Here is an 18,877-nt window from a genome sequence, read left to right as displayed (position 1 = left end):
ATCCAATTCAGTAATCCTGAAATCCTGTAAGATTTCCCCTCAAATACCTTCATGGCGTCTCTGTATACAGACTCCCAACTTATCTGCAGTTTGTTGTAGTATGTGGGCTTTATCCCTGTGTAGAGGGTGTAGTTCTTGGTTTACCAGGCTGCTTTAGAGACACAAAGTATCTCCCTAATAATTTTTTCACCTGAAGTCGTAATCTGATTTGGTTATCTTATGTGCTTCTGCAAACACCACATTTCTACTCTGTAAGTTCTATCTGAAATAGAGTAGGAAGGAGATGCCTAATACAGTATATGATGTTTGATAAGAACCAACAGCTCCTTGAAGGTTTTAACTGTCCTATAAAGATTAAGACTCTACAGCCATGCTAGCAGCATGCTAACAGTGAGTATACTGACATGCTGATGTTTAGCAGGTATGTTCACCATCTTAGTTTGGCATGTAAGCATGTAAACATTTGCTAATTAGTAGTAAAGTATGGCTGAAGCTGATAAGAATGTCTTTAGTTTTGCAGGTGTTTGGTCAAACCAAAGTATTCAACAAGCAAAAATTTGCTTGGGATCATGGAAGTTATTGCAGTTCATTCTGTGGGGAACATGAATGTCTGAATCAAATTTTGTGATAATCCATCTGATAGTTGTCAAGACATTCCTCAAAACCAAAAATGTTGACTTCATGGTACAATACAATGCTACAATAAAAGTCAGGAATCAGAAGGATTTATCCTCTGGGCATCATGGATATCTGTACCAATTTTAATGGCAATCCAACCAATAGGTGCTATTTCTTGATATAAGTGGTGGACCGACCGACAAACGACATTGTCATCACTATATATAATTTCCATAAAAATAATGATCAGAATGACACCTTGTCTCTTGGCCTGCAGCTGATGCATCCTCCTAAGCTCCCACTCAAAATTTAATGGACCAACACAATCAGAAGTTATAGAGACAAGATGACCTTGGTGGCCAGAGGAATTTTTATGCCCTGATAAAAATTCTAGAGTCAAGTCTGACTCACACTGAGCACTTTCCTTTTTCTCTATTTCTGCTTCTCTCTCCATTTCTGTTATTTCTGACCTTCAGACAAATACACATACTTGCAGATTGTGGATAGACTGTGGCATCTTCTCTCTCAGCCCAGTTGGCTATAATATGCTTACGGTTATTAATGGTTAACCATCGGTGCTTTCCGCCTACCTCACTCCCTGCTTCCAACATACTGTAAATTATTTGTCCTCCCTTCCTCCTTCTCTCTGTTCTGGCTTTCATAACTCAGGTATGCATGCACGGTCCACATTGAGAGCAAATATCATCCTCAATTGCCCAAACACCGTGGCACACACTGATTAATGAGGGAATTAAAATGAACGATGATCCATAGGCAGAAATCTTTTTCCTGGGGTGTGACAGTGCTTATCAGTGGTTGGTACAATATCTGTGGAGTAAATGTGAGGCATCTCCCTCCCTCCTTCCATCTCCCTCCATCGCTCTCTTTCTCTGGCAAACTGTCACCATCACTCATCACCGGCTTACATTCCCAGCATTCCCCTGTGGCACCTGGCTTGTGAGAGAGGAAAAGTGGCTAACACACACTCAAATGCACCTTTTCTTCCTAATAACTGACAAGTCTTTTCACAGAGATGCAAATGAATATGGGAAGCTGACTTATATTAACACACACTTGTGCGTATGTGTATAAGGGTATTATACTTAGTGTGTGTGTGTGTGTGTGTGTGTGTGTGTGTGTGCGTGTGTGTGTTTCTGTTTGCTAGGCTAATGGCTAATTGAGAATAGCACAGACCAAGTCAATCATGCCGGATCACTCCCCGTCGTCCCATTGAGACCTGTGGCTCATCAGGGGAGATAATTAGTCTGAAGAGCTTTAATGATACTAGCCTAATAGCTACAAGAGCACACTGAGAGGATGCAGTGTGTGTGTGTACGTGTGTGTGTATGTGTGGGATGTGGTGTATGATGTGTCTATGAGAGGTGGTGAGCAAGAGAATAAGTGATTAAAATCGTGTTTTGTTAAAACATGTGTTTATAAGAGTGAGTGTGTGTGTGTGTGTGGATGATGATAATGTGGTAGCTGATGGGATAATGAATATTGTGGCCTCCAACCCACACACAAACACACACACAGACATACACCATCTCTCGGTTTTACTTTGCTTTTCTCCCACTCTCTCCGTCATTGTTACCGTTACAGTGGAGCAGTGAGTTTTCTCATGCCGGCTGCACAATGCAACCCCGACGCACACAACCTCAGTCTGTGCGTGTGTGTGTGTGTGTGTGTGTGTGTGTATGTGTGTATGTGGTTGAGAGACAGTGAAAGACAGAAAGAGATAGAGGTGGGGGAGGCATTATGCATTCATATTGGGAAATCGCTGTGAATTTAAATGAGCATGTGCTTTTTGGTGGACACAAGCTGTTTAGTAAATGCTGCTACAAAGTGCATTGTGGTGCCAGGAGTGCATACATACAGGGTGTGGACACATATGGGAACACTGTATGCTGTACACTATAGCTTCATTATCCAATGAACAAAATGAACATTATGAATAGTTTTTACTGTATTAGGACCAATTGTGCACATGCTTGTGATATTGTATCCACACCCTGTTTTTTGTTTAATATCTATTTGTTATTGGAGATCTGTTAGTGTTCACCAACTTAGTACACTTGGATAACAATTTTCTATGAACCAACTGAATGCAAAACATAGTGAAGGGTAACAAACAGACAAACAGCAAAACAAAAAAAACACAACCATGCCCAGAGAGCTACTTTGAACTGTTCCTTTAAGAGCTGTCTGATAGAGAGTGGCTGTGTGTGACCATTTCAGTCACTTCCCAAATTTGACAGTCCAACATCCACACCTACTTCACACAGTGATTGGCCACCTGTGCAGAGGTGAGAAAGGAGACAGTGTTTGAACGTCTCTTGCTAGCTCTTTTTTGTGTGATAAATTACTATTTTGGCCACTGTTCATGTGAACTGAGTGCAAAACAATGAATGCCTTCTAGGACATACTGTCTGAAAATAAGTGCTTTTATCCCCATATCCCTACATTTGAATGTGGTTGCTCAGTACAGCTATAAACACTTTGATTTCAGACAACACATCATAATAACTAATTCGTTTATAGCATAACCTGGCCTCTCTGGATTTCTTCCAGAAAGCAAATACGATTCTTGCAGGGGAACGAGCAAACCATTTAGTCAATGCTGTACTGAAGGTCTTTTATGTTTTCCAATTTTCTCCTCTGTTATAAGGCTGAAAACAAAAAAACTGAGGCAACCTTAATGTGGTCATTGTCACAGGTTCTTGTTGCACTATAGCCCTGTCACTTTGGACCCTGGAAATGAAGGTGCTTTTGCGTATCACAAATACATTAACTTTAAACCCAAAGGGGGTGGAGAGAACAAAGTAAGTAATAATTAGCCATATTGATGTGTTTGTGCATGTATGTGGCTACAGTTACACGTATACAGTAATGGAACTGCATCAATTTGAAATGTTTGGGTGTATCAGATGTGGAAGGAGGGGAGCACACACACGTGCACTCTGATAATGCATTAGTATTGATGGTGCTGGGTTGAGGAAGATCAAACAAACACATACTCAGAATGTCTCCCGTTCTCTCTCTCTGACACACACACACACACACACGCATTTGCAGTAATGGTTTTCTCAAAAAGGGGCCACAGCTACAAAGAGGTAAACCCCACAGGGAATCCATTTGCCTTCCCTTGCAATCATCATACACCTCTCTAAAAACACTGTGGACTGGCACTGTTGCCATGGATACATAGCGCTTCACCCCCCCTCATACTCTGTAATTTTTCCAATGTATCTTTCCTTCTCTGGAAGGCCTGTAATCCCTATGGATTGGTTAACGCGCTGGCTACATACCAGAACATGCTGTTTCCTGCGTTCAAGCATGTCTCAAAGTGTCTGAGAAGATGTTCCTGTGTGTGTGTATGTGTGTGTGTGTGTGTGTGTGTGCGTGTGTGTGTGTGTGTGTGTGTGTGTGTGTGTGTGTGTGTGTGTGTGTGTGTGTTTGTGTGAAGAATGCAGTAAGAAAGCTTCACCTGAGGGCACACTTAACTTCAAGGAGACAGAAAAATAACACCCGATGATCCTACACAAACAGATACACAGTGCGTAATGCTGTTAACAGCTGCTCACTGCGGTGAATAGGCAATATGGAATGTATATTACCTCTTACACACACAGACACAAACTCTGTAACACAAACACACACATCCCCAAGCTGAGAGAGATGCCCCGTTGCTAACACCAGGTAAGCCTGACAAACTCCCCAGAGCTAATCCTGTTCTCATCGATAGGTCTGTCACACAGGGGAGAGGAGTTGACTCGTATATCACTGCAAACCTGGAAACTCCCTGCCTGCAGAAAAATGTCATCCACAGAATACTGAAAATGCCACAGACAGTGTTACTTTTCTGAGAGTTACCAAAAGATATGTTGGGTGAGCTCATGCTTTGTTTCGTCTCAGCGGTCCCCTTTGTAGGTGAGTTTTCCTGCTTCACGCCTGAGAAACATAAATAATAAATCATTTTGTAAGATTCTCTTTTCACACCTGGCAGACCATGTAAGCGTGTCATTTGAAAGAAAATAAAATTACCTGATTGTTACATAAAATGCTTTAACTGTATAACCTGAGGAATTGATTTCTACAAAAACCCACTGACACGTTTAAAAAGTTTTTATTTGTGAGAATTGTAATTCAAATTCAATACCAGACTAACCAACCAGTCAAGTAATAGGGATTAGAATCTCAAGGCATTGGGAGTAAATAATTTACACTGGCGAGGTATCTGATTTTAGGTTGAGATTGAGATTTTAAGTTTTGTTTTATTTCTTAAAAGAAACATAATTGATTTGGCTGCCTCTTGTCAAAAATACATTGAAAAAAATGCATTTGTTATAATTTTACCTTGACTAAAATCTGTATTCTAATGGTACAGTGGGGATTTTCAGTGTGAGACTTGAACTTATCTTGCAAAATGTCCTGTCAGATATCATCATGTGAGCTTGAATGGTCTTCACAAAACATTACATACAGACAATGAGTCTTAAACATATCCAGTAGAGCATTAACACTGGGTAAGATGCCTTTTTTGTGGATTAGTCCGCAGTTACAACTCTAGAATAGTGGCCATGATGGCAGTCCCTGCTAACATCAACTTCTTTCTCATCTGTTTATTTTAAACAAATTGCTGTTGCTGCTGCCACAAGAGTAAAATGCATCATTTCCTGTGCAGCAAAAGATTTCCACTTGGAAAGACCAGTTCCCCTGACGGGTCAGAGCAGCAAATTTAAACTAATACTGATTCATAAGGACAATGTCACAGATTATTAACTTCAAATATAGGTTTTTACATTTCAAGACACAGAGAGCACCCTGAACTAGAATCACAGTTGGATCAGTGTCCCCTGCTATGACCCTCTTCTCGTTCTTACTGTAGCGTAACAGCTAACCTTTGAAACATAAAACCTAACCCCGGCTCTGACCCTGCGTGGCGAAGGACAACTTCACAAACATAAGTCTTGGTGGCAATTTTCCAAACCATTCTGTGCCACATAGCACAAACACAGACATCACACACATACATAGTCTGAGAGGAAGGAGGGGTGGGGAACACATACAATTAGTAAGGAATGTTAGCCCCTCTTTGCTGCCCCTCACCCTACTCAGAAAAGAAGCATGCCCTCACACAGTTATTCATACAGTACAGGTCATGACCAGAGCACCAGAAATCTCTCTCAAGATTCTCCAAAACTATTTTAGTTGGGGGAGCTTCATGCAGAAGCACTGAGGTCAAAGTTTTGACCAATGAGTATACATAAATACAATGTGTGTATATGGATGTTGCAGGGTGGTACGACACAGACACAGCCAGGCAGTGCAAGCAAGAGCAGACAAGTCTGGGGATTTAGGGAGTAAATAATTTACACTAACATATACACTAATAGCGGGTCAGCATCTGCAAAACATCTTACACAAAAACACTTTCTCCCTCTCGTGCACACTTTTTTCCCCCCTTTGTGCATGTGTGTGGCGTTGCAGAGCTATGTCCTTTGATCCACCATCAATGAAGTGGGCAGGTCTGATAAGCTGATAAGGCTGCAGCTGAGAGACACACCAGGGCTCCTTACTTACCAAACAGGCAATGCAGACGAAGGAAAACCTTGACACAGGTAGACACACCGGCACAGCAGCTGTCAGTGACTAAACGGTATGTCGTGTTTTCTATTACTGCGCACGGCAGCTTGATAAGACCCCTCTGGCTCTGTAATAAACAGAGCTCTCTCATCACTTGATAGGTGGTAGTTTTTTTCCCATTAAGGTAAAGGAAGTAGGGAAGGTCACACAACTAAATGAGCAGTATAAAATGGAAGTTAAGGTGAAAAGGGGAGATTGAAAATGGAAAAGAGGATATAAATTAAGAAAAAAAAAAGAAGTGCTATCAAGGTTGCTCCAAACGCCCTCGCCCTCGTTTAATAAAAACAAGTGATACACACATGAGATCCTGTTAATTCCGACAGCAGGAGAGATGAGAGTGAATACGTGAGTGAAAGAAAAAAAGGAGGACAGGATGAGATATAATGGCAAAGCTCCATTAGTAAGTCAGTGGAGCATATGATAGTAATTATCAGGTGTACTCTTGGGATGCCCTAAGTCGCTCTAGCTGTCACTGCTATTACTGTTACAACACACAAGGGAAACAAACATTCTCCACAGCATGTATGTGTGCATATGCAATATGTGAGACGTGAGGCAAACTGGAAAAAAGAGGAAACCAAGGAGCGATATCAGCTGGCATATTGTTGGATGATGTAAATGCAACCGCTGTTTTTCTTGGCTCTTTGAGTGTGTGTGTTTGGCTGCAGGCAGGTGTGTGTGTATGTGTGTGACGAGTGTTTTAAGGTGTATTTTCTACAGTAAGAGTTGGGCAACAAGGTCAAGTGTGAAAAATGTGCTACCCTTTCATCATGCTACACAACTCAACATGCTTCTAGGTATGTATGCCATTTCAGGAACCTTGGTTTAACACACATACATACACACAAACATGCTAGCAAATCATCTTCAAAAACATAGATATTATTAACTGGGTAAGTGTATGTGTATGTGTGTGTGTGTGTGTGTGTTTTATCCTCCAGACAGCTGCTGTGCTGTAATGTTAGCTGATGGGAGGGGCCTGTAGCATGTACAGAAGTTCTCGGAGGAGCAGCACTCAACAGCTGCTTTTCAGCTCCTCCGGGCCCTTCTCCCTCTCTCCTCTTCTTTTAACATCAACCCCCCCCCCCCCCTCTCTCTCTCTCTCCTTCTCTCTACTGGGCATCAGGGGATTTTTTTTGCTTTTGGCAGTACTTAAAATCCAGTGTTTCATGGTGTGTGACTGTGTGTGAACACAAATGCATGAGTATTCTAAACACATGCGGTATACCGATGAACACCTCCTGATGGCAGTTTATCAGCAATATGGTCTGTCTGCCTTTTATGATGTTAAACAGACTTGGTCCCACTAGTCTTTCAGTTCATCCAGCTTTTCACTTTAATGAGTCCATTTGACATGATTCTGCTGAAGAGTTCCATTACAAAATGCTAAATATGTACTTAAAATTCAATACCTCACTATAGAAATTCATTATTTAATATCTCTGAAACAAATCCATTCTATGGCCAAAAGCTTCAGTGATTTTTGCTCTATGAAAAGTAGCATAATCAGTTTTCAGTTTAATACTATTAACTCTTTTGTAAATGAAGGTGTCATTTTTAATAGTTATGTCCAACTAACTTTAACAAAAATCAACAGACACAAGTATGTTTGTGGTCATCCAAGCATTATGAGAAACAGAAATATTTTCCTCTTCCTGTGTGATTGTTGGTTCTGGTTACAAATACAACTGATCTTGTGTCTTCATTTCATTTTAAATAAAGTTCACCTCAGCCTGTCATGGAGAATTTAAGAGGCCTTTGACCTCGATTTACGCATTCATCCTTGCATTAACTTGAATGAACTCTGATACAGCTCTCAATCTCCCATTCCCTCAGAAACAACACAAAGTAGCCTAACTAATTAAAATTAAAACACATCCAGCTTTGCCTTCATAACCAAACTCCCCACAGGTAGTCTGGCTCTCCTGAGTGACACACACTCACACACTTGCTGAAACTCGGGTGGCGGGGGATCGGCTGCTACTCAGCTTAATAGCACACCCGCAGATACAATCCATGAAACAAATCGTCCATGCTGCAAGATAGATATCAGAAATACAGCAAATAAATGCAAGCTCACACAGGTAAGCGCAAACTCACATACACAGTGAGTACAAAGGTACCGTCTCTCTGTTCTGTCTCTCATAATCGCACCCGAACAGTAAACACATTCAAGCCACACAGGATATTAAACCGTAGGACTGAGGGAGATAAACACATTTATCACACAAGCGCTTTTTCATTCTTTATCTCTTCCACCTCTCAGCCATACACCTTCACTCCCTCCCTCCCTTCCTCCTTTCTTCCCTCCCTCTATCTCCTGTTTTATTTCTTTATGGCCAATATTTGTCTGAAATCCGAGCGCCAATGCAGATTTATGACATCTTAACAAGGCTTCTTCTGTTTCTTCCTTCGTCGCCAATCACCACTTTCATTTCCTCTTATCCTGACAGTAAACCCTCCAACTACACCGTGTCCTCCTTCACTTTGCCTTTAAATCCATTTTCAGTTCCCTCCTTTTCCTTTTCCTCTCTGCCGTTTTAAATCTACTTTCTGCCATTTTTAAGACTCTCTATGAATTATCCTCTTCCTGCTCTTCCTCCCTTGACACACCTTGTCCTCTATTAATCACTCCATCCATGCTGACCTTTTTCATGCCTCATTGCTCTCGGGGTTGTGCGTACAAACTGCATGTGTGTGCTGATTACGCAGGATGATGGAGCACATATTGTCAGCAGGGCTGTCACCAGAGCCTTGTACATCCTGGATCCATCTCAACAACGTCGCATAAAGAGTCTATTTCTGTGTGTGTGTGTATGTGTATGCTGGGCTGAACCCGAGCCAAATACTACTGAGTAGCCATCAGATCCGGGTCGAGCAGGCAAAGGGGACAAACGGTGGCTGTCATCCCTCAATAGGCTGACACTAAATGGCTAAATCAGTTTAAAGCTACTGTAACTAAACCCAGTGGAGGCAGCAGGAAAACTCACAGTGGGCAGAAGGAAGGAGGTGGGAGAAAGGGAAGGACATTAGAAGGAAGGGGAGTAATCCCCCTCATTGTTAGAAAGACTGAAAAGCTCTGATCCTCTCATTCTTTGTAAAACAAAAAAAAAAAAGAAAAAAAAGAAGAGGATCTCTCTCTCTCTCATACACACACACACACACACACATACACACACACGCTAAGATACACACTCAATATCCTCTTGATCCACACCACACCCTTAAAGCCTATTTTTACCACGCTTATGATGACATCACATTCATTTATTCATGACTATTACCAGCATCACAGGGGGTATATGTTTAAAGCGAGACTTTGTAACTTTTGATGGGAAAAAATAACACATTCTTCCTCTAACAAATGATATGGTGAATTGTGAATTCCCAAGCAATAAAACACACTCTTTCTCAGATTCACTACACTGAGTGGTTTAGTTATTACAGCCTTGTGTAGTCTGGTATGATCAGTAACTACTAATACCTTAGTGGCTGAAGTAAACTTAACACATTGCTGTGTATTTAATATTTCAGTTCACTGACTTACACTACATTTTAGCATGTCACAGACATTGTTGGGAAGTACAATAATGCAAGTACTTTTTTTAGTAACGAGTGGTGTGATGGATTACAATTTGAAATTTAGTAATAAACAGTTACTGATCCCAGTAATGCTCTGTTACTTTTGACAATTTGGGGGTTGGCTTATTTGCTGTCTTACTGGGAGTTTGATGGAGGGTTGATTAGTTTGATAAGTATGTTTTAATCTGAAACTAAGAGTTGTTGTGTTTTCATTAGCTTAGAATGAGCCTTTATATCTCTTCCATGGAGGCTGCCATGTTGCACCATCATGTTTCTACAGTAGTCCAGAATAGACGAATCAAAGATCTTTCACATTTTTCACAAGTTTCACAGCCACCATAGGTTCTATTACATATTACATATTACATATTATTATTATTATTACTATATTACATTATAATCTGCAACCTCACTGCTAGATGCCCCTAAATCCTACACACTGCACTTTACGTGTTGACTCTGGTCATTATATTATGTGTTCTCATTAGTTGGCTTGCTTACATTATCCACTGGTAAGCCTACATTCAGGAATCACCTGGTTTTGTTGGAGGTGTGTGAAGCTTGATTGTGAGAATGAAACTTCTGTAGTGTGCAGTCACAGAGTTGACAGCTAGCTGTTGATGGTCAAAACGGCTGTAAGTGTGTCTTGTTTTCCATTTCTGCAGGTGTTTAAGTGAGCAATGAAAGTTAAGTAACAAGTAATGTAAATACTTTTGCTGTTGAGTAACAATACACTTACTTAAAAAAAATCTTTTTAAATGATATGTAATGAGTAATTAATAGCATTTTTTGAGCAACTTGCCTGACACTGGTCACAGATTGAAACATTTTAATGGTTTTATCTTCATAGCAACTGACATGAACATCTTGGGAAATTAATGTAGGCCTAAATTTGATAAGCACTGTCCTGTTATTCTCCATGTGGACACAGTGGCCGCTGCTCAGTCAAAAATATAGCATTACTTTTAAAGAAGCAAGTCAATCAAAGACTACATTTTTTTTATATTATCATCAGTATGTCTTATCATTTCAATGCTGGGGTCATTCCACATTACTTATTATTTATTCAGTGCATCCAAGAGATGTTTTTCTTTGCAGAGTCTGGAGCATCTTCAGGGGCTTCAGACTGAAGCCCGGAATTAAACATTAAAAGATTTGCTTTTTCAGATGTGTTTCCGCAAAGAAAAACATCTGAAGCAGCAGTCTGAAGCCCAGGAAGATGCTGACATATATCTTCACCTCCATCACATCTGACACAGTTATTTACATTTTCCATAAATTCCCTCTAGATGTCCAAACCCTCTTACTGCTTGCTTCTGGCTTTGCTGCTTTGTATTAGGAGCACAGATCGATTTCTCCAGGTCACACTGATGGGAGATTTTTTAATTTCCTAATGGAGAGCCAGCAGAGCAGGGGGGGTGGTGTGTGTGTGTGTGTGTCAGGAGAATTGTGCTGACAGACCTGTAAGCAGTGAGCCTGTGTAGATATATAGATGCATAGTGTTGGGTAAAATTGCCAGTGGTACAAGGTTAGAGTTCACTGTTACATAAGCTTAATGTTAGAGGAAGAAAGATTTCTTAATGTGGAAAACAAATCAGCCTAGTTTAGATTTTTCATCCCTCCTGATCTCTCTTGATCAACTGTTGCTTTGATATATGAATTTTAAAATAGCAGATTATCATTATAGCCGCTATTGATAAGAATCATCCTACTAACGGTTACTGATCTACGCACAAAGGCGCATATCAATTTGCTGATGATTGATGGCTTCATTTCGACTCATTTTTAAACATGAAAGCGAGTAGAGAGAACACTGCATCATGAAGTCAGCAATGAGCCCATCCTTCAAGTACTTATCGATGTAAAACATGAGCTTCCTCCATTTTTCTGTTCTGTCACAACAAATCATGGGATCAATCAATGTGAGGGGAAATTTACATAATGCTGGTTATATCAAAGAGATTAAACTTTGGTGCAAGCTAGAAATCAATTTAGATGTCATCTTCGAGGAAGTGTAAGGAAAAACATACACGGATGAATTCAAAAGCAATTTGACATCCGACAAGTCTTTTGGTGTGGTGTAAGATTTTTGAGATGAAGTTCAGTGGTGAGTAAGGGTTTATGTTGCAAGACACACTTCCTTGCCTCCAAGGAATTCACCTTCACACAACTTTGTGCATCTTGATGAGCATGCACAGAGAATTTCACACATTTAATCCCATTTGTGATAACGATGAAAAATAACAGTGATGTTGCCCAACGAATTCCAAAGTAGTATTTTTCTTAACTGCAGAGACATGAATAAAAACACGGAGAATAAAGGGGTGTGATTGGTTTTCTTGAGTTTTTTTTTCATTATAAATTCTACACAGCTGGAACAAAATAAAAAGATACATCAACACACCACAGAGGTCACAACAGCGTACCACAAAATATACAGTATACAGTACAGAGAGAGAGAGAGAGAAGTAAAGCACTGAGAATATCTCATAAAAAAGAAACCTTTTTTTAAAAAAAAAACAAAACATTTCTCTCTTTTCTCAGCTAGTGGAAAGGCATGGGAAAAATGAAAACTCAGTAGTTCCAAAATGAAGAATCCCCTTTCTAAAAAAAAAACAAAGCAACTTTAATACCACAATATTTTTTTTATATAAAACATTAAAATAAAAATAAAAAAGATGCTCCAAGTTTAAGTCTTCACCTGCCATCACAGGTTTGCTAACAGTCAATAAGTTTATGGCAAGATCAGTAGACTGACATTGAAAAATAAAATGAGCCTTCTGGGCATAGATAGTGGTTTGAATTGACCTTTTTTTTTTAAAAAAAAATCAAGGCCGTAGGTTCCAGTGTACAACAAAGATAAAGGGCCTGTCAACCTGCTATCATCTCTCTCTGGCCTGCCGACAGTGTAAGGGAGGAACATAAATGTCTGTATCGCGTACCTAAACAAAAAAACACTCCTGCTGTGACACTCAAAAACTCTTTCATTTGGTAAAAATCACAAATAACTCACATACACCAGCAAATCCCCTGATCCCTCCCCCATGTTCCCTTCCCTTCCCTGCTTGTATCAAACTAGGGTGAATCTGTGCCAGTGATTTCTCCTAATAGGTGAATCTGTGACTACTGCGCCGTAGCCCCTACAAGTCCCATTTTGTTGTCATGAGAAAACGACAACATAGCAGGCCACAGTTTGAGATTGTCGACCATTTCACCAAATTCCACCAATTTTACAGTGAAAGCTGATGATAATTGGGCTTTTTGAGCGGAACCACTGCGTGCTGTGCTTGTGAGAACTGTTTCATCCCGGAGAAGAGGACTGAAAGGCTGTGAGAGACTTGGTAAGAAACGGTAGCAATTACAATCCCAGGCCAGCAGCTTAGTAACCACAGACACTTTGAGCTCCACACATCAGGCACAGTACACCTCCTGCTCGATAGACAGGTTAATCAGTATTTGAATTTACAAAGAAAACAAGAACGCAAAGGAAAACAAGCGAATGATTGATGTACTAACATAATATACAAGTATGCTGGAAATGGCAAAAACAAATTTGTACAACCTAATAGCTTGCTTGTTTGGTGGCTTTTAACAGGATTTAAAAAGGCAAGCAATTGTAGAGAAAAGATTGGCATTACTAAATGCCTGGGCTGTTTCTAGCAAAAGCTAATTAGGGATATTGAAAAAAAAAATATAAACATTCACAGGTGGTAAAAATGCAATTAAAGAAACATCACTAAAGCGAACACAGAGCTTCTTTGAGCTGAAATGTTACAGCCATGTGTGCCAAATAGCGTGCTTGGGGATTAAATGTTGTGAGCTGCCGTAAATCATCACGTATTACTGAAGTGAATAAAACAGAATGGCAGCCTGTGATAATTTATCCCAACATACCCAGCAGAAAGCAGAGAATTTAAGTGCAGACTCCAAGACAGAGTAGTCACTACAGTGTCACACTTAGATGCAGACACACACTCCAAAAAACACAGAAGCATAATGGCATTTTGTGTTGCATTTGGGGTAGATAAGAAAGATTTTGCCCCTGTGTTTGGCTTGTGTCAATCCACGCCTCAGTGTGTGTAGCTCTACTCTGCAGAGGAGTCGACCGAAGATGTGATTGGTGAATAAGGAGTTACAATCAAATGAAGCCATGATAATAATGCCATACAGTGATGTCACATTATGATTTTGCACATGTACAGTTTTAAACCTGTGGTAACACAGATGGGTGGAGTTTAATCTTTAAGAGCAAATCTATCTTTTTAAAAAAAAGGAGAAGCTCCACTCAACAGGTCCACTGGTTATAAAACAAGTATACCCAATACCAAGCATGGTGAGGTCCCCAAATCAAACCCATTTCCACCTTTTGATTTTCCCCACAGTCCCATATCGAAATAAAAATTAGCCCTGTTGTCTTCATAACCGTTGTCCTCCTTCCCTTCATCCCTCAGTCGGTAATGTTCATTGTCTCATGTCATCACTATTGGAGAGAAAGAGAGACAAAAACACACAGAGAAAAATATAAATATCACAAATGTGCCATCATGATAGATGAATATATGCTTATGATGATAAGAAACTACTGTACTTATGGTTTTCCGGTAAAAAAGAATTAGATATCCATCATCCAGAAATTCTGAGTATTCTTAAACTAAATAATTATCTTAAGAAAATGTACGTTTATTAAGTGCCAATAAATGTATATATGTTCTTGTATTTAGATAACAGTTGCATTAATTGTTTGTTTTATAACATTAAAACAAACAATTTTCAAATGCAACACTATGAAATGGTCTCCTGCTGCTTATATGTTTGTCAATTAACACACACATCTGGCCAAATTAGCTGTACAATACCAGCATCAGAAAATTACCATTAAAATTTACCATTATCATTTTACATCTTTATTAAAGAGTGACTGTGGACTGCTGACAGGGAACAAGAGGAGATAACAAACATATATGTATAGAGCATTTGATCTCAGAGTATTATATTTCAGAGCAGAGTCATGTGTTCTGCAGCTGGCATTACAAGCTGTAAGCATTATAAGCATATGTTACTTTATTTGTACACTTGTTGTGGTGAGACATTCTCCTAAATAAATCTGTCAACAAATGTATAAAATACAAGTCGAGTTTTCTGAGAAGTCTGTAGCTTGGATGCAGTCTTTTAGAAGGCTTACGTGTTGATATTTTTTTAATGACGTCTCAAGAAACATCACTTGATAGCATATGGAGAGACAGACTTTTACATCTTCTCATTATATCCACTTCAAAGCAAAGCAAAGTGTGTGTGCAATCTCGCTGCAATTCTGAAATGTCACACAGTTTGCTGTCAGTAGTCTTAAAAATCTCATAAAACAAGGCTTGCTTAAACTGGCTTTCACATTCACGTCAAATATGCCACTACCATAATTTTCATGATGAAATGTTTTACATTTGTGATGACATTTTCGGATGTCTCCGTGCAGCTGTCACCCTCCGTCATTTCTTCTCTATTTGAATTAAAACTGACTTTAGACACTCAGCATGAATGATGTCTCTGAAGATATTTCTGCTGACTGCATTATTCATGTTCACGTCAAACTGATCCCAATTGGTATAAGGGATCATTTTAGGCAAGTTTATGTCTATGTAGCCATTCTCAACTTTTTGGTGTTGCAAAAAATTCAAACACTTAATGCTAATTTGTTCAGTCGTATACAGACCTGGTTGGTTTGCCCTATCGTAATCAACAGCTGGAACTCACTGTTAAACCACCAAAACTCAGTGATGCCTGTGTCTATTGACTGACCTGTTCTGTGGACGGTCTCTTGTTGAGGAGACCGGCTTCTTCATTGGCCTTTTCTGTCTTCATCTCCACCACAATGTCGTTGTTCACCTCTCCAGTGGCCCTGTAGAGAGAGCAAGAGACAAAAACACACCGAATCAGGACAGAAAGTGTGTCGTGACTGCCTTGTATAGCTAATGGATCTAGATTTGACAAAAGCATGTTAATCACTGCTTTGACTTCAACACAATGTTCTTAAAGACAATTGGGCTGCTTTACGTCTAAAATTTTGTGTACAGTTCAACTATATTTTTCTGCAAAAAATGGAGTATATACTGTAACATTTTTTTCCCTATTTACTCATGCTTTTTACTCATTTTTTAAAAAAAATACAAACTTCCCTGTTTCAAATCTAGGGAAAGATAATACTGCAATCCCAGCTAATTAAGATATACAAAGACAACAACTCGTTCTGAGGTGATATGGTGTTGAGGATTATTTCTTAATAGACACTAAAAATGATAAAAATGGAAATCCTGACAAAATCAGACGGAAGGTTATTGTCATGGATGGGTTGAGCACACAACCTTTGAGCTTGTCAGAGAAAAATGGCTTCTTTGAAAAATAGAGAAGCCCAGCATGTTGCTGGGAATAATGTGAACAGTTGAGGCAATCGAAAGTATTTCATAAAAAGTTATGCTGCAGATGGTCCCTTCACTGAAATCACTTCTCATTTTTTCCACTTTTTTTCACCGTGTCAGCTTTTGCACATGAGATAAATTGATTCTTTTTGCATCTTATGAACCTCTTCTAATTTTTTTGTCAGTGTGCGGTCAATCTTTTTTATGAGGTGGGATTGTTGATTTGAAAAGCAAGGATTCAAGAGTGGAAACCTTGTTACTATTCTTCAATTTTAACTATTGTCAGAATGTTAAATACAGCAGATCTGTTGCATCTAATTTCACTGTGATTCCAATCTAAGATCCTTAATCCTTAAATGCTCAAAAAGCACACAACTCTAACATATAAGTTTTATTTACATTTTTATATTTGTATTGATTTATTGAATTATTGATGATTTTAAAATTTGAAATATTTTCCTCTTTTCATTACATTTATCTATTTTGTAAAAATACATATACATGCTGGAATGTGTTTTATCACCATCTACCTCTGAAGAGTTTATTTTTCCCTTTTTTCACAAAAGACACTATTGGAAACCATAGTGACGTTTTACTTACAGTATAATGGTTGAGTCATATTAGAAAAATCACTGCCAAAATGAATCCTTTCCGTCCCTCTTTCCCTCCCCTTGTTTCGACTTACACTTCCTTCTTGTCCTTCTTGCCGCAGGGCAGCTTGCTCTTCTTGTTCAGGAAGTAGATGAGGGCCACCAGCAGCAGGAGCAGCAGAACGCACACCACTACAGCTATCACCACCCCACTGGAGCCTCCCTGCTGCTGGTCAGCTATAGTGCCGCAATGGAGGGATACATGGAGGGAGGGGTGGAGGGACAGATGGTGGGGTGGAGGGAGATTTGAAGGAAGGACAGAGGTGTGAGGGAGGTGTGGATGAAGGATTGATCACAGTGGAGGAGGAAGGTGCAGGGAATTTGATTTTGGAAAGGGCAATGGTGGAGAGAGGGGCATGATTTGTGGGTGTTTGATTCGTGGGGGTAGGAGGAGGAAGTGGGGGAAGGAAAATGATTTCATTGTGGATACCATGGGAGGGGATGAGGAGCGGAGGGTGGAGAGAGGGAAAGGGTGGGGACGGGTGGGGTCCAGATGAAGACAATGGATGGATGGGCAGGTGGAGAGGAGAAGGAGCAGGGAGCGGGATGTGGGGTTAGTCTAAACTTTTGAATGCAATGACTGAAATGTGATGAGACCCAAAAACGGGGCCTGTATATTCAAACAATACTAGACAGCTGACCAGCCAGAAAACAACACTGAACATACTCACCCGTCCACCTACACTTGTATTACTATATTTGTGGGGACATGACATGTCAATATCAAGCGGCAAGCTCCGGATCTGAAAAGTGAAGCCTCTCTAATAGCCAGCAGCCGGCGACTCCACTGGCTCCAAAAAGATTCCCGATTGAGACTATGAGAAAATGACCCTACTTCTCACTTGATTTATGACCTCAACAAACATTTTCCTGATGTGTTTATGATCTCAATTGCTAGTTTCAAGTCTTTTTCAATACAGTATGATGTTCATTTAGTAAATTATGGTTCAATTTAAAATAAAATAGATGATAAGTCAGGGTATGCTTTACGAATGATTACCTTTTGATTGACAATTCGCTACCATGGCGACAACTTTGGTTACGTACATTGCGTATCATAACCCCAGATTAGAATAGGTGTATAGGCGTAGCTGTCGCTATTTTAGTGTGTTTTCAGTTCATGAAAGATAATTATAACTTTTGGTTGCCAAGAAAGTCTTTTTCAGTGTTTGGTTATACTTAAAGACCGTCTAAGGAGTTGGATGTTCGGTTTTTCCGGTAAGTACATTTTGTTTTAAGCCTGTTTTTCACTGGCCAAAATTAGCATTAAGATTAGCATTACCACAATTAACCATAAACTGTAAATGCGCCATGCTAACCAAGCTAGGAGCGAGAAGCTAGCAGCTAGTGTTAGGGTGAGCTCCACCCTCTCGTCCAAATATGCTCACTTCTTGCTCCAAGAATTCAAGATGGTGACGGTGAAAATGCCGAACTCAAGGCTTCAAAACGGGAGTCCACAAACCAACAGGTGATATCAAGGTGGCTACGTCCACTATTTTTTTTACTGTCTATGGTCAATACATTTCTAAAATCTGATACTGTTCTACATAAAATATAACATTATCATAGATTTAACAGAGTTTTAAATGTCCAATATTGATACCAATATAATAGCTATTTATACTATAGCCATTAAGAATACTTGTTTCTGATTGGTGGCCAGGTGTCCTATAAGGAATAGTTTGACACTTTGGGAAATATGCATCTTTGCTTTCTTGCTTTGAGGTAGATGAGAAAATTGATACCACTCTCAGAGAGACAGAAATGGTTAACTTAGGTTAGCATAAAGACTGAAAACAGAGTGAGCCTGGTTCTGTCCAAAGGTTAAAAAATACCTGACAGCTCCTCTAAGGCTCATTAACCAACAAATTACATCTTGTTTGTTTAATTTGTACACAAAACAGCTGTGGGTTATGTGCCAAACTATTTCATGCCCGAATGCAGTAACTTCACAGCCAACAAACTGTCCAA

General features: G+C 39.7%; 1 protein-coding gene across 1 annotated transcript in view; it reads right to left on the bottom strand.

The window, feature by feature from the left end:
* Window positions 1-12,163: 12,163 nt before the first annotated feature.
* The window catches only part of bcam (basal cell adhesion molecule (Lutheran blood group)), a 52,472-nt gene continuing 45,758 nt past the window's right edge, over window positions 12,164-18,877 (bottom strand). Inside the window, exons 14-16 of the mRNA XM_067600982.1 lie at window positions 16,942-17,083; window positions 15,640-15,739; window positions 12,164-14,326 (exon numbers count right to left, since the gene is read on the bottom strand). Of these exons, the coding sequence (XP_067457083.1) occupies window positions 14,324-14,326; window positions 15,640-15,739; window positions 16,942-17,083 (245 nt within the window). The 3' untranslated portion in view covers window positions 12,164-14,323. The remainder of the gene's footprint in view (window positions 14,327-15,639; window positions 15,740-16,941; window positions 17,084-18,877) is intronic.

This window comes from Thunnus thynnus, chromosome 10, assembly GCF_963924715.1.
Source record: "Thunnus thynnus chromosome 10, fThuThy2.1, whole genome shotgun sequence".
Taxonomy (NCBI): domain Eukaryota; kingdom Metazoa; phylum Chordata; class Actinopteri; order Scombriformes; family Scombridae; genus Thunnus; species Thunnus thynnus.
Note: the sequence above shows the minus strand (reverse complement) of the source record. Positions and strands in the feature narration are given on the sequence as shown.